The 21768-nt window shown below is 42.3% G+C and overlaps 3 protein-coding genes across 3 annotated transcripts; 2 read left to right on the forward strand and 1 right to left on the reverse strand.

Moving 5' to 3' along the window:
* The first annotated feature begins 1839 nt into the window (after positions 1 to 1839).
* On the forward strand, positions 1840 to 4829 carry LOC133962355 (olfactomedin-4-like). Its single transcript, XM_062397929.1, has 5 exons — positions 1840 to 1917; positions 1989 to 2153; positions 2849 to 3061; positions 3707 to 3848; positions 3923 to 4829. The coding sequence occupies exons 1-5, from the start codon at positions 1858 to 1860 to the stop codon at positions 4714 to 4716; spliced, it is 1374 nt and encodes a 457-aa protein (XP_062253913.1). The 5' UTR covers positions 1840 to 1857; the 3' UTR covers positions 4717 to 4829.
* A 1117-nt stretch (positions 4830 to 5946) lies between these two features.
* rps6kl1 (ribosomal protein S6 kinase-like 1) lies at positions 5947 to 12259 on the forward strand. The gene is made up of 12 exons (XM_062397096.1): positions 5947 to 6079; positions 6760 to 6873; positions 7015 to 7189; positions 7485 to 7609; positions 8065 to 8157; positions 8262 to 8309; positions 8864 to 8996; positions 9491 to 10927; positions 11009 to 11098; positions 11290 to 11372; positions 11703 to 11798; positions 11919 to 12259. The coding sequence occupies exons 3-12, from the start codon at positions 7054 to 7056 to the stop codon at positions 12027 to 12029; spliced, it is 2352 nt and encodes a 783-aa protein (XP_062253080.1). The 5' UTR covers positions 5947 to 6079; positions 6760 to 6873; positions 7015 to 7053; the 3' UTR covers positions 12030 to 12259.
* A 257-nt stretch (positions 12260 to 12516) lies between these two features.
* dlst (dihydrolipoamide S-succinyltransferase) lies at positions 12517 to 20794 on the reverse strand. The gene is made up of 15 exons (XM_062397097.1): positions 20665 to 20794; positions 19710 to 19743; positions 19568 to 19607; positions 19033 to 19094; positions 18853 to 18927; positions 18695 to 18750; positions 17573 to 17681; positions 17279 to 17449; positions 17010 to 17095; positions 16781 to 16878; positions 15010 to 15140; positions 14514 to 14587; positions 14326 to 14409; positions 14062 to 14229; positions 12517 to 13213 (listed from the first exon to the last, which is right to left on the reverse strand). Exons 1-15 carry the CDS (start codon positions 20725 to 20727, stop codon positions 13079 to 13081), a joined length of 1386 nt encoding a protein of 461 aa, XP_062253081.1. The 5' UTR covers positions 20728 to 20794; the 3' UTR covers positions 12517 to 13078.
* Between the last annotated feature and the right edge of the window lie 974 nt (positions 20795 to 21768).

The following is a 21768-nucleotide window of genomic DNA, read 5'->3' on the forward strand; positions in this document are numbered from 1 at the left end:
CATTCAAATGAGGTTATGTTTTTTTTTATATATATATATATAAATCGAGCAGTTACAAAATTGATGAAGGCATTCGATGAGGGGAAAAGTAATAAAATATGTCCAGATTCCAGATATTCAAATGACAAAATTCATTGAGATGTAAACTAGTGTAAGTACAATCCAGAGGGTTTCATCCAATATTGTATGGATTGAAAAAAACATTACTAAATGAATAGTAAATTCACTAGTAGCACCTTTTTCAGATTAACATTAGCTTTCGGTTCGGTCTACACCCTGTAATAACAGCTCATGTTCCAGTTGCAATACATCATCTTACATTTCCCCTACAATCTTAAACATTTTGGCAGAACCTTTTAAAACTAGGGTTGGTAATCTGGAGAGAAGCGAGCAGGAACTACAGCTCCTCTTACCATAACCGATACATCTCCTGCAGGTCTCTAGAAAAACAGATCGAAAATCTTAATGAGTAAGTAAATAACAGATTTAAAAGAACACATATCATGCCAGATACATATGACATAGAGTATAAAAGGTACTTTAGCAAACTGCAATGATCAAATTCTCCGTATCTTTCAGTGTCAAGATCAAAATGAACTAAATGTCAAGGTTCTGCAGCTTGTGAGTGAGCTTACAGAAAATGAGTCTAACTTAAAAATACTGGCTTGGTCAACTCTAATGTCTCAAGAGTATAATGGGTGGCGATCAAACAGACACAGAAATAGCAAAAAAATAAATAAAGAAGTTGCCGTCACTCTGTAATTAACTTAGATATTTTAATAGGTTGATACACAGGAGCAGAAAGAAATGAATGTGCGTCAGCCGCAGGGCTCCTTAATCCCTTCAAAGAAGAGAATGATGAAGATGTTCCTGCCTTTTCAATACATTAGCAGTAGCAGCATGATTCAAGAAGAAGCTGCTTCGTTACATTCATATTCAATTTCCAGTTTTTCAATTAACCTGCAGTCCCAGCTAATCAAAATATAAACTGGAGAGAGAAATGAAATATCATCAGTCTGGTGAGCATAGCTTGTTACTTCTGTGTTTCTGAGTTGAAATAAAAAAAACATTCTGAGTGTCAGACATCCAAACTGCTCTCATGTATTGTGCACAAAGTATGTTTGTCATCTTTTCGCCATTTCAGACACTTTTTGCTTTTCAGCTTCATAGCTCGTTCACAGCTTTGTTGTAGCTCGAGATGAGGTGTCAACCATACAGTCTGAATAACCCTTCAGGACGAAAGCTCCCCTTATATATCATTTTAAATTATACTTATAGTCTGTGCTTAAGTTATCCTCTTGTCATAGTCTCTGACTCTGAAGCACAACATTTGAATATTAAAATCACAATACTCTCAGTTATATTGTAAATAGTTTTTAAAAATATATTCATTGGGCATTTTATACCTTTATTGACAGGGTCAAATTAAGCGTGAATGGAAAGAGAGAGAGAGAGAGAGAGAGAGAGAGAGAGAGAGAGAGAGAGAGAGAGAGAGGGGAACACACACAGCAAAGTGCCACAAGTCAGACCCCAGTCTGCCTCAGTATGTGAGTCACCAAGTCAACCAGATGAGCCACATCCTGAACACTTCCTCTTCTCATGCTATAATTTTTGAAGTGTCTAAATAAACTTAAGTGTGAAGAAGGAAATGACACAATCTGAAATCATAAAACTGTTCCAATCCCTCCATATAATGTGTAAATATGCACACCTGCACCGATCTCAAGGATGCTAATAAAATTATTATGACAGTGGAATCAAGACACATGCTTCAGGTGGGTTGATAAGAAGTGGAACATCCTCTGATAATAGTGGACATCAGGTCAGACAGTGATCAGACCAACTACCAGCAGAGACATGACGACTCTGAATGTGCTGCTCCTCTTTCCCATGATGGCTCCTGCACTGGGTTGGCTCGTAAGTCCCACTCATCTTTCAATTCATTGTAGTCTATGGATTATTTTGGTGAACAATATATCTTCTTGCAGCCGGTGGAGGACTGGGAGTCAGGGAATGTAACCACATCGGGTGGAGCTCTGGAGTGTGTTTGCAGCGTGTTCCTGCCCGACAGCATCTTCCCTGCCGACCGAGTGCAACACATGCAGCAAGTGACCACAGATCTGAGGCTGGAGGTGGAAATCCAGATGAACAAGGTCAGTAGGACACGGAGCAGCCTCTATGTTGTTCTATTTCCTTTTTTACTAACTTTGGAATAAGTTGTGTGAAACCTGATGTACAACAATCAGGTTAAAATAAAGTGAAAAACCAGTGACCAGATATACTAGGGATTAGAAACCCATAATGACCTTAATCCTAATTTATCTAAAATAATGCAATAATATGCACCCTTTGTCATTTTTAATATCTTATGAGAAAAATTGCTACAGTGACCATTTTTATGGATCTGAATGTAATGCGTTCCAAATTTAAGCAAAGGTTTACTTTGCAATGAAACTACTCTATCAATCACATATATTCATAATGCACCACATTTGTACACAAAGTACCTGAAATGACACAGTTCCAGCTTCATTTGCAATGTCATGCTCCGTTTTTTAAAGCTCAGATGTACAGCACAGTATCAACATTATAATAATAATAATAATAATAATAATCGAGATGATTCAGAGTTTATTTTAATTCTGCATATTATTTTCTTAAAAATTAAGCATCTATTCTACACAATGCAGCATTACACTGCAGGATTTTAAAGAAATGAATAAGAACTATTTGCAGCCACATATCATTAGAAGGGAAATTTAATACAGAATATAATTTGTCTGCGTTGTGGTTGTGTTGTAATAGGAGAATTTGTTAAAATGTAGTAAACAAACTGTGTGTGTTTCAGCTTGTCCACTATGGAGGCAAACTGGATGCGTTCATGGCAGAACTGACGGAGCTGACAGTCAGAGTGGCCATGCTGCAGAGCAGCGCCGACAACTACGTCAAACTGGACTTTGAGATGCTCAGGATCGAGCTCCGAGAGTTCGAGGCTCTGGTGTCGCAGCTCAGAGACTCCCTCAACTCCTCCTCGCCCCTGTTCGACAGCCTGTACACTGAGGTGAGAAAGACAAATAGAGTTATAAACTCACTACCTCGCTACAACCTCGTCTGAGATTTGATTGGTTATGTGGTATATGTTGGGTTTGCTCCTATGTGCCAGATTTACGATATCACTACTTTTCCAAACCAACCAAGGACTTTTGATAGAAAAACTTTTAAATTAGGAAAGATTCTAGCAGAAAAAATAACCAGAATTATTGCCATGCACATGAGTAGAACGTTCTGGGACATTTGTCTATTTGACACTCAGACCCCTTGTGATGTCATCAAGGTTAAATTGAGTGAGGCTGTATGGTATAGGAAACCCCCTCTGGGTCTGGACACTGATGGTGGTTGATGGGATCTAAAGAATGTTGATGATCTGAATGAGGTGAGTAAACTGGGGAGGAGGAGGGTTGCACATCACTGAAGTGACAGCTTGCAGCAACAGTGAGGAGAAGACATTAAAAGTTTGACAGCAGCAACATGATTGGCTGATTAAGATCATGGCACAATCTGAGTGGATTAGGGTAAACATACAGTTAACAGTCAAGGGGCAGGGAGAATGAAAGAGAATCGTAAATGAATGTGACATAGATTAAGCTTCGTAAAAGCTTCATGAACCTGAATATGAGCACGTCTCCTTTAATGGGTCTATATCCAGATTCGTAACATGACGCTCATCGTAAACCAACTGGAGACTTACGACAAGAGCAACCTGGACGTGATCCGCATCGAGTTCGCCAGGCTGCAGAGGAAACTGGAGGAGTGCCAGAAGGAGGCGGAGATCTTCAAGCCAGATGTTGGTGAGTGTGTCAGTTTTCTGAAGTAGCTACAGGATTCACGTGACATAGAGGTACTGACACCTTCCTCTTTCCAGGAAACTGCAACCACACAGGAATCATGAGCTTCAGCAAGCCGACCGTCATCCAAGTGAACGCTCATTTGAACCCAGGTTATCAATATGGCGGCTGGGGAAAAGACTCCAAGCCTGTCCGAGGCTTCGAGTCGATGTACTGGTACGGTGCGTACAGCAGGCCCAACGTGTACGAGTTCTACCTTTACTCTAGTTATGACAAACTCATCCAGAGGTCGTCCTTCACACACCACGGCCTGCCACAGGGCTACGAAGGCACCGGTAATAATTATGTAGTTCATGGCAACACCATTTATTACCAGGCTGCTAATCCATTCAGAATGTCCAAGTTGAATCTGACCTCGTCCGTTTACAGTCACAGACAAATGTCAAAAGCGAGTGAGAGATTCACCTACACCTATGCGCCAAACCAGTACCTTGACTTTTCAGCTGACGAGAAAGGATTGTGGGTAATTTATGCCACAGAGGAGGGCAAGGGTAAAATCTCGATCGCTAAAATAGATGAGAAATCGTTTGGGATTGAGGACGAGTGGAACACTAATTCGTACAAACCTCGAGTTGGGAATGCTTTCATGGTTTGTGGGGTCATGTATGCGACCAGGCCCAAAGATCTGAACACAGAGGAGATCTACTACGCCTACGATACCAAGACTAAGGAGGAGAAATACATGAGCATCCCCCTCCAGAAATTCCAGGAGAAGATTGTCAACCTGCACTACAACCCCACTGATCAGAGGCTCTACATGTACAACAATGGCTACTACGTGTCCTATAACGTGAGGTTTAACAAAGAATGAATCATCGTTTTCTTGATCTGCTGTATTGTGATTGGTGCAGAGGATCTTTGCTGACTTTCTTGTACATTTCTGATCCCTCTCCACAACACCTTTGTTTCTGGAATAAAAATTAAAGAGAGCATTCAAACTGGTGTCAAGCTTTTTTTTTTTCATTTCCAACATTTGAGAATTGAACATACTCACATGGTTGGCATTTTCCTCTGATATCACGCTTAGGGTGGGAAGCTAAAATGCTGTAATTTAGAAATATTATTTATATATAAATTTGATGATAAATGTGACATTGACTGTAAAGTCTTTGATTTTAAGAACAGTCATACAATGTATTTACAGATGACTTTCAACAGAATATTTCTGAGATCAGAAGACCGTTAACATCACGGTGCTGGCTTAATCACATCCAGTACGTTTTACTCACAGTCTTATATCAATATGTCCAAGATGTGCATTGTTATTTCATTGCTAAAAAAACTTGAATGCTAACGTTAGCTAATGACAGTTAATGTTTAAATATGGTTTGTAACCTGAAACCTGGTCCCATATCCCTGCAGATTTGAACTATCCATTGTCTCTCAGCTGCTGATCAGTCAGGGACCAGTGAAATAACAGTTAAACCTGGATCATAGCAGTGCAACATGAATCTGTTCATAACAGCAACAGAAATGAGCGGCCGCTGTGTGAATATGGTCAATGGGACTTGAGTAAAACAGTGGAAAATCAGACACCTCTCTATTTTTTTTGGGGGGGGGGGGGGGTTTGGGGTGCAGTTTCAACATCTGATGAACACCCCTCCCTCTCCTTCCCTCCTGCTCCATACTGGAGCTCCCTCCCCCCTCTGGCCCTCCCCCGGGATGGAGATGACTCTCCTTTGTGCTGTGGTTAGAGCCTCGCTCCATCTGGTACTGAGCACCAAGACCCGGCAGATTATAGATTCATGGGCAGGGTGATCCCTCCAGTTACAGTGGACGGCTGACAACAAAGCAAAAAGCAGTGATGCATGCTTCTTTCACAAAAGGGTAAATTCCTCTGTGGGATCGTCCACCAGTCAACACCGCAAGCCAAACAGTCCATTTTAGAAGTAAAAGCCAGGGATGAAAATGGCCTTCATACAAAAAAAGCACTGTCTCTTTAAATCAGACAGCATCTCTCACATTAAGAGGAGGGGTCGTGAGCGCCTTGTGCGAAATGGTACCCTGAAGTGACATCATGCTGAGCCAATCGGCGGCCTTGCCTGGTTGTCTCTCCTCCTCTCCTGTTCGGGGGATGCGTGTGTTGATGCTGATGGAGACATGGGCTTCGGTAGCTGATGCTGCTGCTGCTGCTGCCGGGGCGGAGGATCCAGGGCATGCATGCCTCACATCAGGTACACTGTGTGTGTATGTGTGTGTATATGTGTGTGTACGCCTGTTTTTGTGTGCTATTTGTGCATTTTAATCAACATGGGGGGGTTGCTCATCCAGAGGTTTTGAAAATGCATGTTCAGAAGATAATGGAGAAGGCTGAAGATGGCTTTCTGTGTTTCATAACACTCCTTAGAGGATGTTGCCTCCATGACTGTGACCGGAATTGGGTGTGTATGTGTTTGTGTGTGATATTTGGGGAAAGGAACATTGTGTTTTACATACACAGTCTGACCTGTATAGTATTTGTTTCATGTGACAAATAATTATTCTAAACATGCTTGTTAGTAAAGAATATATTTGCCTTTCGGAAATAGTCCATTTAGTATGATTTGTCAAAGTGTGTGGGTGGACAACCACATGTGTATGTATGTATCTACGGTCTATATACACAAATGTATGGTTTAATAGTAGTAAGTAGTGATCTTTAGGTTTTAATCGTCCTAAGGGGAACACATTAATATGTCATTAACCTCAGACATGCAAAGAAAGAAAACAAGGATGACAGTGTTCTGAGTCATCCCTCTGTCATCTTGGACGTTTGCACCCCTGCTCCTTTCCATTCATCAGAAATAGTAGGCACACGCTTGCATTCACTTCCTGTGCCGGTCTGGAGGTTAACTCTTTGTTTCCACTGCCTCAGACGATCATGATCTGCTGCAAGGACCTGAGCCGTGGAGTCGCTGGGGCCGCGCTGAGCCCAGGGACCACAGACTGTAGAGATGTGTGCTCTTGTTGATAAGGCCAGGGAGCACAGGTGAGAATCAAAATATGCATCTCAGGCTTCAAGCAGTAGCAGTAACAGTCACCTTTTATTTCTATTTTAACAACAAACAGCATGATTATAACTCAACTGTCAACAAAGTCTGAATTAAGCCCAACAAATGCATTCATCCAGGCCCAGCTGGACCTTGACGGGTCCAAAAACAAGGCAGCCATGGCAAAGAGAGACTACCTGGTGGAGGCGGCCAAACAGATCCGCATGGCATTGGACAGCGAGGTTAATGAGGACTACGAGGCAGCGTTCAGTTACTATAAGAACGGGGTGGACTTACTGCTGAATGGAGTTCAGTGTAAGTGGATTTTTTTTTTTTTTTTATGCCAGAGTGTGACAGGGAATGAGGAATTTAAAAGAGGCGTGTTTGCACAGGGCACATGATAGAATCATGGGCAGGAATAAAAACAGGAAGTCACAAACCAAAGGTTAAACACTGTCTTCCACTCAGTGTCAATAGTAGCTGCGTGTTACTGCCTCTTAGTCTTATCCTGGACCAAAGGATTCAGGACAGAGTCTTGTCTCGTCAAACTATTCTTTTCCGAGAGCTACTGCATTCTGCTGGTGTCTGATTGAGTTTAACTGTCGAACAGTGGACCCGAACAAAGAGCGGCGGGAAGCTGTGAAGAGGAAGACAACCCAGTATCTGAAGCGAGCTGAGGAAATCTTCATTACACATCTCCAGGACAACCTTGGGAAGGGAAGCTCTCATTTAGGGGTAAGAGAATCACTGTGAGCTTCAAGTTTTCATTGTCTTTCTGTCTGTATGATAGTTAGCACACTAATAGTAAAACTTCTATCATGAAACCTGGTGGAAGGATGTGTTTCGGGTCAGGGTAGAACCCGTTACATTTTGTTTTGGCTCTGGTTCAGGGGGCAGATCGAGGAAGTATTTTTTACTTTGTTGCTAGATGGTGCGTTTTTCAACAACAATTGTTCCGAAATTATTCAAGGGTCTTTATTTTAATGTGTGCAAATTTGGTGCAGATCCAAAGAAAAAACATAGATAAAGTACAGTTTAATCTGCTTTCATGAGCGGACTCTTGCGCCTTGGTGGAGGTACTGAGTTGCGTTCTAGTTCATGCCGATATTTCTCAAATATTGTGAAACACAACACAATTATCGGTTGCAATGTGCACTACCACTAGTACTCTATGTGACTCTCATCACCAGGGTTACAGCAGTCTGAGATTCCGTCCAATCAGACACTTGAGTTCGCCCGTGGAGGATCTGGAGATGTGTAAGGTGGTCGGGGTGAGCGATAAGGTGAGACGGTTGTCTTGTGGCTTTATGTGACACTTTGTCAAATGTACAGTAGAGATTCAGCTGCTTTCCAATTGTAAAAAAAAGTTAATTTTTTTGTCCTGTAGGTCCTGATCGTCCAAAGTATGGTCAACAAGGAGACATTTGTTGTAAAGGTGAGTTTTCCTCCATGGACACTAAACAAGAGAAAACAATGAAGTCCAGCCTAAACGGGTGGGGATTTCACAGAATTACTTCACATGTAAATCAAACACAAGTCCTTCTACATCTATCCTCTCACAGTGGGGGTTCGTCCATCTGGCCTCAAATCAGTCTTTTTCCTAATTTTGTGGCAGGCCAGTTGATGGGAGCTTCCTCCATCCTGTCTCCCTGAGTATTACCGAGCATTGATCTGCCTGAGAGCTCTCACGCTTTTAGCCAGAGCAGCTGCAGCTCAAATTTCAGTCTCCAGGGAGACACTCCAACAGAAAGATCCTAATCTCTAAAGGAGGCAATCCAAGCTGTCATGTACCCCCCCCCCCCCCCCCCAACATTTAGTATATAGCCAAATTGATGATATTTCCTACATTTATGCAGCTACTTTTGCTTTTCTACAACAGTCATATTTACCTCTTTTGGTCAGTTTTGGCTTTGACGCTGCCGCGGGCTCAGGCCTCAGTATTTCCCTCTTTCTGAACGGATGAGTCATTACATGCGTGTGTTCTTGCAGAGTCTGGTCAAGTCGAGCTGGGAGAGCAGGGATCAGTCCACCATCATTCCTCAGGGGGTGCCATACATGGTTAAGTTGCTGAGGTATTACGTCAGTGAGGACGCTGTGTACCTGCATCTGGAGCATGTCAAAGGTGAGTCAGTATTGGGAGGCCTGTGAGGTCTTTTATTTCATAATGCATTTAATCACGGAGTAGTATTAACAATTGCAATTGCACTCAGTAGAATGCATATCTCCACCAAAGACCAATAGTTCGCTTCATTTCAGTCAGCACCAAATTGCAGACACTTATACAATCCGTTTCCTAAGTAGGCCTGAATATTTTTTTTATCCTGCTACATACATTTTTCCCTTGGAAGTCAGTTAAATGTCAACAAACGCATTATCTTACAACATTAAACTAATGTTATGGTTGGATCTGCCCACTCTGATTGTGAACTTTACCAAAATTGAATAGGCTTATCCTGTGTTCATACCTCACCCCTTCACAAAATTGAATGTCAATGGAAAACATTTTTGCAGTTTTTCGTTTAATCCTCCTAAATAACAAAGTAGAAGATAACCTCCTTTGCAGAGGTACAACTGAAATGCATTACTGTTTTGTTTGACTGCCCTCCATCGTCCTAGGTGGGAGGATCTTCTCCAAACTGCACAAACTGAGGAATGAGAAAGCCAAGGAACACCCACACTGCTTCACGTCTGGCCAGCCCAGCATCAAGCTGAAGACCAACTACACCTCTCCCACCATCAGCACAGACTACCAGCACAACGCCAAAGGTGGCACGGGGGGGATTCTAGAGAAATTAACTGATGAGAGCCCAGACACAGACTTCCCCACGTCGTGGGACGAGACCCAGCAGCGGGTGGAGAGCTGCGGTACTCACTCCTACATCGAGGAGACGGGTTGTCTGCAGAATACACGCTCGGCAGCATCGTTTTACAGCAAGCTGGATCGATTGACTCTGCAGCCCGGCTCTCCGAGGACGCAGGTCAACACTTCCATCCATCCACCTGCCCCTAGTTTGTGTTTGCACTGTGGCGAAACTCAGGAAACGCCCGCTCTTCCTCTCTCTTGCTCCCGCGTCAGCCAAGCTCTGGACGTCATGTCAGAGCTCCACCAACAGAAAGCCGCGATGGGCCTGACAGAGTGCAGTTCGGAGTTCGAGGTGGCTTGGAAAGCTGCGGACCCGGCGCACATCTGCGAGAAAGTCAACCCCTATGCAGTGAGCGAGGGTGTCGTAGGGAGCACACTGGGACAAACCGCACCTCAGACAAACAAGACCTCATTTATAAAAGCAGGAAATCGCGAATACAACGGATTGAGTTCTTCTCCTGCCATTTTGCATCTCCCTCTCCATTGCCAGACCCAGGTTCGAGGCAGGGCATCATGGGATACCAATGGCTCCAACCAGGGTTCAGTTTTAAGTGCTAGCTCCGCAGACATAGTAACAGACTCGAATCAGGACAGCAGCAGCCCCACCACAGAGGAGAGAAACGGTATGGTGGTCATCAGGAGCACGGACAGAGCAGTGTTTTCTGACCACACAGACACAAACATTACCTCAGAAAACTCCCGGCCTGGTTCTGCCTCGCTCTACCAATGCACGTCAGGGAAACAGGGGACGCAGTCAAAGGCCCCTTGGGCCCTCTCAGGGGGGAAACACAGAGGGGAAGCATGTCCCAGTGAGGTAAGAGAGGGAGTAGAGGAGGCATACGAATTGAGTCCCAGAGAGAAGGTGGCACCTGCAAAGGATGGATCATTTATGGGCTGGTTCTCCTCTGGAGCCCAGAGGGGGGAGGACTATAAGGATGCCTTCCTCAACTCAGGGGAATCGGAGGAGCCGGGGGAGGACCAGATCATCGAGGTGGACGGCTGGTGCCACCTGCCTCGCTTCCCTGTCAAGTCCTCCCGGCGCACAGGCCAGATGCAGACCTGCTGGGGGCTTCCCGAGGCGGAGGTGCGTGTGTGGGGGGCACAGATCCTGTTGGCCCTGGAGAGTCTGCATCAGCAGGGCGTCCTGTGTCGGGACCTCAACCCTAGAAATGTTCTGCTCACCAGCAACGGTGAGTTTGTCAAGTGCCTGTATCGCAAGACTTTATGAAGGGGGGAAAAAACAAAAAAATAACTTTTTATATTTTTCCCAGGAAAGGTGTGTTTGACGTTTTTCGGCCAGTGGAGTGAAGTTCAGACCGAGATTAGCTCCACAGCCATGGAAAAGATGTACTGTGCTCCAGGTAAAAACTACAGCGCGGTTCTTCCCTGGTGTAATCTGCCCCCTAGTGGCAAGATATAGTTTGTGCACTTTGTTTATGAGCACAAGTGCTGCACATTGCATGGAAATAAAGAGCCACAGTAGAAAAACATCAAATTGATTTAAAGAAAGGTGCGTGAATACATCCTGACAAGTGTTTTTGCTTGTCGGCAGAGATCGGTGGAGTGTCCAGGGTAACGGAGGCTTGTGACTGGTGGAGTCTTGGGGCCTTGTTGTTTGAACTTCTGACAGGAATGGTGAGCAGAGAGCAAGTGTAAAGAATATGTATCTAATTTCAGCCATAACTGTAAAACAGACCGTGAAAGGAAAGCGCGTCCCTCAGGACCCATGTGCACATATGAAAAGTTAAACGAAAACACACAAAAAAATGCAGCAATCATGAATTGCAATCAAAGTGCCTGAGTTGAAATTATGTAAATTTACCAAAATAGAATAAATATGAATAACAAAAACATAAAAGGTAGAATAAATCATAGGCATTAGAATAACTGTATAAACACTACGAGTATGTTCTGTCCTGTACATTATTTCTACAATCATGGCTCCTCTGTTCACTGTGCCTGCAGCCACTGTGGCAGCTCCACCCGGCAGGAATCCATTCTCACACCCAGCTGCTGATCCCCGACCACCTGAGCGCTGCAGCTGCATCTCTGCTCACCGAGGTCAGATCCGAGGCCTCACTCGCCCACGAGGCTTTCTAGTTCAATTAATTGAATTTAAACAAAACGCACTCATGTATACAGTGAAAGATCCAACAATATCTCGTCTGCTCTCTCCTACAGCTGCTTCAGTTCGATGCCGGCTATCGCCTGGGTTCTGGAGGTGGAGGTGTGAGTGACATTAAGTGCCATCCCTTCTTCAGTGGTGTCTCGTGGAAAGCTCTGAGCTGCTAGCAGGTGCGGCCACTGCACCTGTGATCCCTTTTTTCTGAACTCTTGAGATGAACGCTCCCCTGAGTCCAAGTATCCTCGAGAGGCCACGGATGCAGCACCAGACCCTGGTTCTCTTGGTGTCGTGAGCCTCCCGAAGAGAAACCATAATAAAAACAGAAACATTATCCAAACTGGTCACTTGTGTCCCTGACAGAACATGACACAAATAAATGTAATACAATAAACTTTGATCTTGAGTTAATGTGAGATTTCATGTGTACTTCAGATTCATTGGCATCATGCATGAAAACTGATGCCACCCATAAATTCAAATCTGAGGATTATTGGACTGTCAGCCATCAAATATTGTAGAAAAACAAGGATATGGTAAAATACATTGTATATTTATGTTTTTTGTTAAAAACTCAAGTCATTGGTTAAAAAAAAAGTCTTATAAATGTATTTACCGAAACTCAATGAGAGCACAGAAGAAGTCCAAGACAATACCTACAGGTGAGTAATGCAGTTTTTATTGTTTAAAACTTTATTTTTTCTTAAATAGTCTTTCTTACACAGCATTAAAAGATCTTTCCTCGTGTTTGCAAAACAGATGGCGTCAACTCTCAGGAGGATTTGTCACTTCTGACATTTTCAGCAAGTGTTTCTTTGTTTAAAGCCCAAATATGTGCTCATAGTTCTCTCAACCAAAATTATGAAATGACACTATGCAGTTTGAACTATATTTGCCATTCATCTCACAATATGGTGACATTTCATTTAGTTGAATGTAGAAAATGACATACAGCTCACATGTGTTATCGAACATCCTTTTCTTTTTGATCTAGACACCAGCACCACAGAAACCCGACCCTGACATTATCCTCAGCAGCACCAACATTATAATCACTGCCAGTCTTACAAAATGTCCATCGCACGACCCAACTGTTTCTCTCTTCTATATTTAACCAACACAACAATACATCATCTGCAGTTTATGGTAATGTTCATCAGGTGAGAACAGCCACTGTTGTAGGGTGGTTTGTTTGGTTGGGCCTGGAGTTCACAGGGGTTCACATGTCAAGGAGCAGCACCCTGGGGTCCTCCACCACCGACTTGATCTTGCGCAGGAAAGTGACGGCCTCTCTTCCGTCAATCAGACGATGATCGTACGTCAGGGCGACGTACATCATGGGACGGATCTCCACCTGCACAAGGGACACATCACAGAGACAAATTCCTTTCTATTTCTATTAGCTTCACAAAGACGATAAATAAACAAGCTTGATTTGATAAACATCTATTGTACAGCTCAATGATAAGTGAATTATTCAAAGTTAGAAAATAATTGGCAACTATTTTTAAATTAATGATTAATCGATAATGAAAATAAACCTGCAGGTCTAATCTATTGTTCATTCTCTCAATGGCAAATTTTCATGAAAATAAAGATAAGACCCCTCTTCAATATGTCCAACTTGCTGCTTAATTACATCCCTGAATTTGCAGCCACCACAAGCAGGAACACTTTCCTTGAAAAAAAACAAAAGAAGACCTGATTCTCACTTCTAACGTAGCAGCAGTTTTTCCATTTGAATGGAGAAAATGAATGAGCTGGTTCATTTCGTCAACACTGTCATGTCATTATGGTGTTACTGCCAGTACCAACAACTTCAGGAGCCTCCTCTGACCCAGGAAATCTCAGTTTCTGAAGACCAGTGAGACTTCTGCTTCTGTTTCCTGTTCTGTTGTTTAAAGAAGTCTCAAATTTCTGCAGTTGGTCCAAAAGACTAAATTATCCCTCGATCTTTCAAATTGCAAACTAACTGGTTCAGTTTGATCCAGACCGCCTCTTTGGCTGGAACTAAATTTTGGTCCATTGGTTCAATACACTTCTTTTGTCATATTCAGATAAAATGTATCAACTGAATCACTGCTACTTCATTTCCAATCAGTTTTGACCTGAATCTGTGTGCGGCTATTCTACTTCTAAGAACATTGTGGCCTTTTTTGAACACCATTGCGTATTTAAATGTTTAGCATTTAGGAAACATACCTTGCCATTGACTGCCACAGGCCTGTCAAAGATGCCATGCATGCCTAAAATAGCGGACTGTGGTGGGTTGATAATGGGCGTCCCGAACATGGACCCAAACACGCCACCGTTACTGATGGTGAAGGTTCCTCCATCCATGTCCTCAACAGCCAGCTCATTCTTACGAGCCTACAAGACACAATCACACAATCACAATTAGTGCTGGTCACATGTTAAGGAAAACCAAGAAGAATTGACAGAACATTAAATGATAGGATATATTACCTTTTCTCCCAACAAATTGATGGTTTTCTCAATGTCTGCAAAATTCATTCCCCCCACGTTCCGGATCACAGGGACCACCAGACCCTGAGAGAGAAGTCACATGATTCAGTTTTCCCTCCTTTACATTCGAGACGAGTGGGCTGTCAAGCTCTTCCACTCAGTGTTACAACATTATCCACCTGACTTACCTTTGGTGTGGACACAGCCACACTGATGTCGACGTAGTCCCTGTACACAATCTCTTTGGTTGTGTCATCAATTACTGCACACACACAAAGAGTAGAAATATTGTAAACTGGAAGAATACAGATTAAAATAGTTCGTTATCACTTAATTTATCACAAAGATTAATTACCTTTTCTCAAATATAATTGCTCTTATGTGCCAGGAACAAGGAACATAAACCAAATCTAAAACAGATTTTAGATTTTCAAACGCCAGAGAATAACTAACTAACCTATTTACTGACCTTCAACCAGCCTGACCTATTTAGAGAGACCCCTCCTGCTTCATTGTGGTCTCTCTAAATAGGTCAGGCTGGTATAAGAGCAGTAAATAAGTAAGTGATGAGTTTTGAGGTTTGGCAGTGAACGATACCGAAACTTAAAACTATTCACCACACACACTTGCAGTGACCAACATGCAAAGACGACAGCCGAACAGATACCACAAAGAAAGCCATACCAGCATTGACAGCAGGCTGATCAGCCAGAGCGTAGGCAGCAGCCTTCACAAATGCCGACATGAAGCCCAACTTGATGTTGTGCTTTTTCAGGAAGGCATCTTTGTAAGAGGTCCTCATCTCTGAGATGTTGCTGCAAGGAAACAGAAAAATATTCAGATCAATTTGCTACTTAGTAGAAAAGCAACAGGCAAAGGTTGAAGCCTATAAGATAGTGGATTCGGTGCATTCCCAAGAAATTAAGAGAAAACATATGGTGGTTCTAAATCATGGGGTATTTTATGTATGTTCTAGGTTGAGTCAGTTGGACAGATTACCACTAAAATTGGTGTATGGATCAGGAAATAACCCAATCTCAGAGGGCAGATTAAGAATTTGTCCTTCTTTTGAGTTAGCCACTTTTTTTAAACTGTATAATATGTTAGCATAAGTGGATCCTAATTAAATCAGGGATGTTGAGGGGAATAAAATAAAAATCATATGAGGAATTTGTTGCAGATCTGAATAAATATCCATATCTAGTGAATTCAAATGTAGTTTGATAAGGGGACTGTTGGAGGTATGTACTCTACTTCTAGTTTTAGATTCAACAATAGCTAATTTATTTTATTATTTGCTTAAGTTGAGTTGTCTTTCATAGCTGTGGCTCTGATTCACTATCATCCTACAGGCCGATAGCGTGTGCGCTACATGGAAGTGAAGGGAACTTGTTCAGAAGTAACACCAATGCTTTTTAATATAGTGACCATTATAAAGTTGTTTTACTAGTTTGTTGTTTTTAAGTGCACAACCCATGACCCTCACTAATAAAGTGAACACAAATTTGAAGACAAAATAATTAGATACCAAAATTGTAAAATTGTAACCACGTTATGAAAGATAGACATCACAAATCTGACAAAATCCTGGAAGCTATCATGTATGTTTGCTTTTTGATAGATCACGGTGAATTAAAGCTACTGAAATTGGACAGCTAATCGTTTCACCGTTGCTCATTTTTCTCTTGTATCTCTCTTTTTAATTGTTTGTTTTCCTGTCTCTAACCCTGTTGTAGCTCTAGGATTTCTCCACTAACATAATTAGCCACTCCCAAGACACAGACTCTCCGAGAAAGGAGAGAAGAAGCGATAAAAATCTTCACTTTCTAGGGCCTGTAAATCTTATTGGGCTGTCATAAAAGCCCATATCGGTTGAGGCAGCTCTTCCACTCAGAGCGCAGGTCTCTGTGGGCCCCCGCAGATGCTCCGGCCTCCTGCTCTGACTAGCTCCTTCGGCTCCAGATGAGCCCTAGCCTGGGAAGTCTTCCTCCAGAGCGTCAATGTCAATCCAATTAGGATACATAGAAAACCCTGAATAGCTGAAAGCGGACACCACACATTTGCGGGGGAAAGAAATCCTCAAAGTGTCCTCTTCAGCACAGGGGGCAAGTGCAGACAATAACATTTCCTTGTAAATTAATAAAACCTGTTTTAACAATTCTTATCTTCGTTTTAGATGGCATTACGACCAAATATTTACATTCCAGTGTTTAAAAGGATATCAGGTTTCAAAAAGCTTTTCCGATTGGACAGATTTCAATCTATAACAATTTGTGCAAGTGTTGTTTGAGCCTTGAGCTTGACAGAGATATACCAACACTATATGTACTGTATGTATACTAAGCTGTTACTGCATGAGAATATAAACTATCAAACATGTCTATGGGTAATAGAGCAGATTAGATATGTGTCTGAGGGCTCAATAATGTAGGTTGACCAAGTTAGAGTTTCCTACCGCATGTCGACCTCATTAAACGTTGTCAACATAGCACAGGTGTTTTGGGCTTCCTTCAGTCTCTGGGCAATTCTTAGTCTCATGCGGTTCATCTTGACCTTAAATCATAAAAAAAATTGAATTAATACAAATACCAGTCTCAGTAAACAGTTACTCTTACTTTAATGGACCAATAAATAAATATAAAAGCAATCAGGACCCCGCCCCAATAATGACTTTTGGACTTTACCCTGCTCTCTGTCCTGGCTCCTTTAGCTCCGCCCTCTGCTTGGGCCACTGGTGCTGCATGAGCAGCTGTGGGCTTGATGGCTGAAACTTCCAAAAAATAAATGAAGAAGTAGTCAGAACCTCTATTTGTCAGTTTAGTGAAACTGGTTAAGGCCAGTGTTTACAGAAAAGCCAAACAATGATTAACCATGTAGGCTTGAGGTCGGGAGCACAGATGTCAAGCAAAACACTTCTCACATGACACAGACAGTCTGTCTGATGAAAACTAACCTGGTTTGATGTCCATAGCATGTGCTGGCACAGGTGGCACAGGGGGCATAGTTGTGGGAATGGGGCCCACAGCCGAGGGAGGAGGGGGAGGCGCAGCAGCAGAAGGTGGTGGAGGGGCAGCAGCGGCCGGAGCCTCTGCTTTCGGAGCTTCTGCAGCCTTAGGAGCAACGGCTTAAGACACAGCGGTGATTGGTTACAACATTAAAATGTCAATAAATTAATTAATTATCTCATTAACTAGACTATACCATGTTAATAACAAATATTTCAGTACAACTCCTGGATTATACAGACCTCCTTTTCTAAGCTTGAAAAGAGGAGTTCCAGCCTCGACTTTCTCTCCATCAGGAATCAGAAGCTCCTCAATCACTCCAGCAGCAGGAGCGGGAACCTGCACTGAGGTCTGATGACAGGCAAAACAACCAGTTTAAATAAGAGAAGTGAAAATGTACAGGTCATATCTAAATTTCTCATGTTTGTAACAAATTAATGTATGAATTCAAATTTAAAGAAATCTAAAACCATATTGCCAGGATTTTATGTTTAAGCTGAATATTAAATATCAGGGAAAAGGCAACAAGCCCTTGTTATCTCATTCTTGTTGTGCAACATACTCCATAATAACGTGAAATCTGTACACAGGGTTCCCACAGCTTCTTAAGCATTAAACCCAAGGACTTTTCAAAGACTTTCCAGGCACAATTAACACAAATTCAATGGCCCTACAAAAAGCAATCAACAACAATGTGTTACTGATGCTATATTGTTTATCTTGAAATAATGCCAATGATAATAATGCACAATTTGTTCACAATTTCCAACAATGTAAAAATAATGATCAAGCTGTAATTAAATAACGATTGTTTATTGTAAATAAGATGTAGCTTGTGCATCTTATATTATTGGTTTCAAGTAAATGCAAAACAATGACATCACTGTCTAATATTGAAATAATGACATCGTTCCTACCATGTGATCATAAATGACATAAGCTTTAGGTTGTGAAAATAGGAATAAGAGATAACTTGAAAAACACATGTTATTTTCTGACTACATTGGAACTTCTTCATGATGCCACTTATACTCACATATGATACCATCATTTCATTACCATTATCAGCCAAACTAGGATAAGTTATTTACAATATAATTTCGATGATAAAACCTGGTTATACACTTGAAGGTTGCTATTCTCAATACCAATAAGACATCTTTGAAGTCAAACAACTGCAACAAACACAATGTTAATACCAGAAAATAATTATCTCATTCATCTTTGGTTTTAAACCTAAGCCACTTCAGTGTATGACAAAAACTAATTTCTGGAGAGGACTAGATGTCTGTTTTCAAAAACTTTCAATGCCTTTTTTTTAAGGACCTATAGCAACCCTTTGACTAAGATTTAATAAAATGTACCTTATCTGTCTCAATTTCACACACCACCTCATCCTCTGAGACTGAGTCTCCAACAGCTGCAGGGGACAAAAAAGTGGTTTTAGCATCTCATTACAACCGTCTGTTGACTCTGGTTGTACTATGACCAGTGTTTTATCAGATGAGACTAATTGAGTTACCTTTTTCCCACCTTACATCCCCTTCTGTGACAGATTCTGCAAAGGCAGGGGTCTTGACTGTGACAACTTCATCCCCTGGAGAGCAAAGACAAGTCAAATGAAATGAAGTCCTCCACACATCAGGTTCTGTGCCGCATATCCGCACAGGTGTTAAAAAGAGTCATACAGGGTAAAACATACTGTAGGCTACAGATGTCCTGAAGTACTGGATTTGGAAGATGCTGGATCGGGGATCCGATTTTCTGAAATAAAAATGTTTAATCAGGCTGGCTTTTCATTTGGATTGTATGTAGGTAAAAAAGCATTTCTGATTCATCGTTTTATTAACTTTTGGCTGACAGACAGATACTGATAATTAGAGGCTGATAACAATAATAGGGAGTAAAACATACTCGATAACAAAATATATAGAATAAAATTTGGGATAAGATGTTTATCAAACCCTTAAAAAAAATACATTTTATTGAGGTTGATAGCGCACAGTTTACCCATAAACTTTCAGCCAGCTAATGTATTGGTTAGGAACTGATGACAATTGGAAAACACATTTATGACAGTATATGCGTGGCAGAGTTATGACACTATCTGTGGTGACCACCGTCAATAAAACAACTACTTCTTCATCATCATATACTTGTGGTGTGATTACGTGCTTGCAATTTGGCAGTAAATATCCTTTTCTCAAGAGAAAAGGCAGATGCTTGGATGTACTTACACAGTGTTGTTGAAGGTGACAGAATGGCTTGCTGACAGAGCTGTTGGGGGAAGGACAAGAGAAGCTTATAAATAACTTCTTGCAGCAGGACTTTAAAAAAGCTAAGATTTGGATTAAAGACTTGAACAGTCAGCACAAATACCTGAGGAAGCTCGACGAGCCAATGCATTATTCCCCTGTGAAGAGACAGTCAAATATTAACCTTTGAAATGATTTATCAGTTATGTCTGCAAGAATATGTCTATAAGTTGGTTAAGGAAGACATGAAGATAATAACAAGGCTCATACAGACAATAGTTGACAGTGGAGATTATTCATTAGTGACAGCAGAGTAATCAATAGGTAAAGAAATCAGTGGTGTCGGTAGAAGTGTCAGTTCTCAGTATTAGACGATGACCTTTCACATTATCCATAAAACTATCTAACAGGTAGCTTGTGGGTTCACATGGCAACTAACCCAGCAAATGCACATTAATATGTTTATCTGTATTCATGTGTATGTTGTGATTGTGTGAGTCTGTGGAGCGTATTTAAAAACTGCATTACAGGTTGTTGACAATTAAAAAAATGAGCTCTACAGACTTTTTACTTTACAGAATTAGATTTTAAACGACTATAGAAAGTCTGAAAGACAAATTTAACACTCAAGTTACACAAATTAGCTAAACTGGGTGTCACTTCTCCCATAAACCATAATATGACCTCAGCATGACAGCTAACTGCAGCTAGTTTAGCTTCCCATACATTTAGCTTGGCGTGGCTAGCATGTTCTGGCTAGGTGGCTTAATGTCACTAGATAAGTTTGCGTCAAGTAAAACGAACATCTCTCGGGGGGTCTCTCTGCTTAGGTTGAACCTTTAACAGTAGTGTCACAATGTGAGACACGTGGAAAACAAAGGCCCTGCTGTAGCCGTGAACACGGGCCATAGCAGGGACTTGTGTTGGGAAGTGTCAGACTGCCCTTGGCTCACAATGTTACGGCCTGACCGCGGCCTACAGCAGCCAGCTGGCTAATGCTAACGCTAGCTCTGACAGCGGCAGAGGGACAGGAGTTTAACCCGCAGCCTTTAACCCGCGTCGGTCTGCTCGGTGCCTACCTGGCGGAGGGCACAAAGGGAGCGGCCGAAATTCCTGGTGAGACACCGGGACTGGGACAACATGGTGGCTGTGTGACAGCAGCCTGTCCGCGAAGAGGAAGCTGCGGGTCGTATGGACAGGAGAAACACGAGGAAGTGGAGTGGGAGAAACCAAGTGCTCCAAGCGGAGGGGGGAGCAGAGGGGGAGGAATTAGGGTGGTCGGCCCCTGATCCGTACTGATCTTCTGCTCCTCTGCTCCTCCTCACTACAATCTGTTGGGTGCTCTGCAAATAAAGTATAACTATATACAGGAAACCTACGGCTTACATTCCATATAGAAACATCGGAGAGAGGAGAGGAGAGGAGAGGAGAGGAGAGGAGAGGAGAGGAGAGGAGAGGAGAGGAGAGGAGAGGAGAGGACAGAAGAGGACAGGAGAGGACAGGAGATATGGATAATTTCACATGTGCCGAATGCCTACAAGTAGCTCGATAAAAACATAGAATAGAATACATTTTTGTAGAATATAATATAAAAAGAATAGAATCAATTAAACTACAATATAATACATTATAGTGGAATAGAAAATAAAAGAATGGAATAGAATAGAATAGTCATATATTTAGATTTATGCTTGTGTGTGTCTATGACCTATTGATCAGTCAGTTGTCCTTTGGGAGCAAATTGTGTTGGATTATATAGTTGTTCTGTTTTTTTCCCAGACCAAATTAATTTGAAGGTATAGAATCACAAAATTGCAACAGTTATTTCAGTGTTCTTCCAATCCAATGTGCTGTGGAGGCACGGTGACTGAATGATCCTACAGATACTTTCCTCTGTCAGATATGGCTCCTGCTGAGTCCATATGACCACAGGGTTGGAACATGGCCACGCCCCGGCTCACTTTGATTCATCGTGTGTCTCTGATGCGCTCCGACCGTCCACCCCTCAGTGCGCACAGGCCATCCTCCGCTCCGCACCACGACCCAGCGCAACAGGTAAGATCCCAGCACCGCCACTCTGTGTGTGTGTGTGTGTGTGAGAGAGCGTGTGTCAGTGTGTGTGTGTGTGAGGAGTGGTCAGACTGCAGCCCTGTGGGAGTGTGACAACGTGTGTGTCTGCATAC

The sequence above is a fragment of the Platichthys flesus genome, chromosome 10 (genome assembly GCF_949316205.1).
Source record: "Platichthys flesus chromosome 10, fPlaFle2.1, whole genome shotgun sequence".
In the NCBI taxonomy this organism is placed as follows: Eukaryota; Metazoa; Chordata; class Actinopteri; order Pleuronectiformes; family Pleuronectidae; genus Platichthys; species Platichthys flesus.

Bases quoted from the DNA above. Each gene is read 5' to 3' on its own strand.
- LOC133962355 (XM_062397929.1), top strand. From the start codon at position 1,858: ATGACGACTCTGAATGTGCTGCTCCTCTTTCCCATGATGGCTCCTGCA. The intron at 1,918-1,988 runs GTAAGTCCCACT...ATCTTCTTGCAG, and splicing joins CTCCTGCACTGGGTTGGCTC to CCGGTGGAGGACTGGGAGTC. The intron at 2,154-2,848 runs GTCAGTAGGACA...TGTGTGTTTCAG, and splicing joins TGGAAATCCAGATGAACAAG to CTTGTCCACTATGGAGGCAA.
- rps6kl1 (XM_062397096.1), top strand. From the start codon at position 7,054: ATGGCAAAGAGAGACTACCTGGTGGAGGCGGCCAAACAGATCCGCATG. The intron at 7,610-8,064 runs GTAAGAGAATCA...TCTCATCACCAG, and splicing joins AGGGAAGCTCTCATTTAGGG to GGTTACAGCAGTCTGAGATT. The intron at 8,997-9,490 runs GTGAGTCAGTAT...CCATCGTCCTAG, and splicing joins GCATCTGGAGCATGTCAAAG to GTGGGAGGATCTTCTCCAAA.
- dlst (XM_062397097.1), bottom strand. From the start codon at position 20,727: ATGTTGTCCCAGTCCCGGTGTCTCACCAGGAATTTCGGCCGCTCCCTT. The intron at 19,608-19,709 runs GTATTTGTGCTG...TTCCCCCAACAG, and splicing joins GGCTCGTCGAGCTTCCTCAG to CTCTGTCAGCAAGCCATTCT. The intron at 18,751-18,852 runs GTAACTCAATTA...TGTCCCCTGCAG, and splicing joins GGATGTAAGGTGGGAAAAAG to CTGTTGGAGACTCAGTCTCA.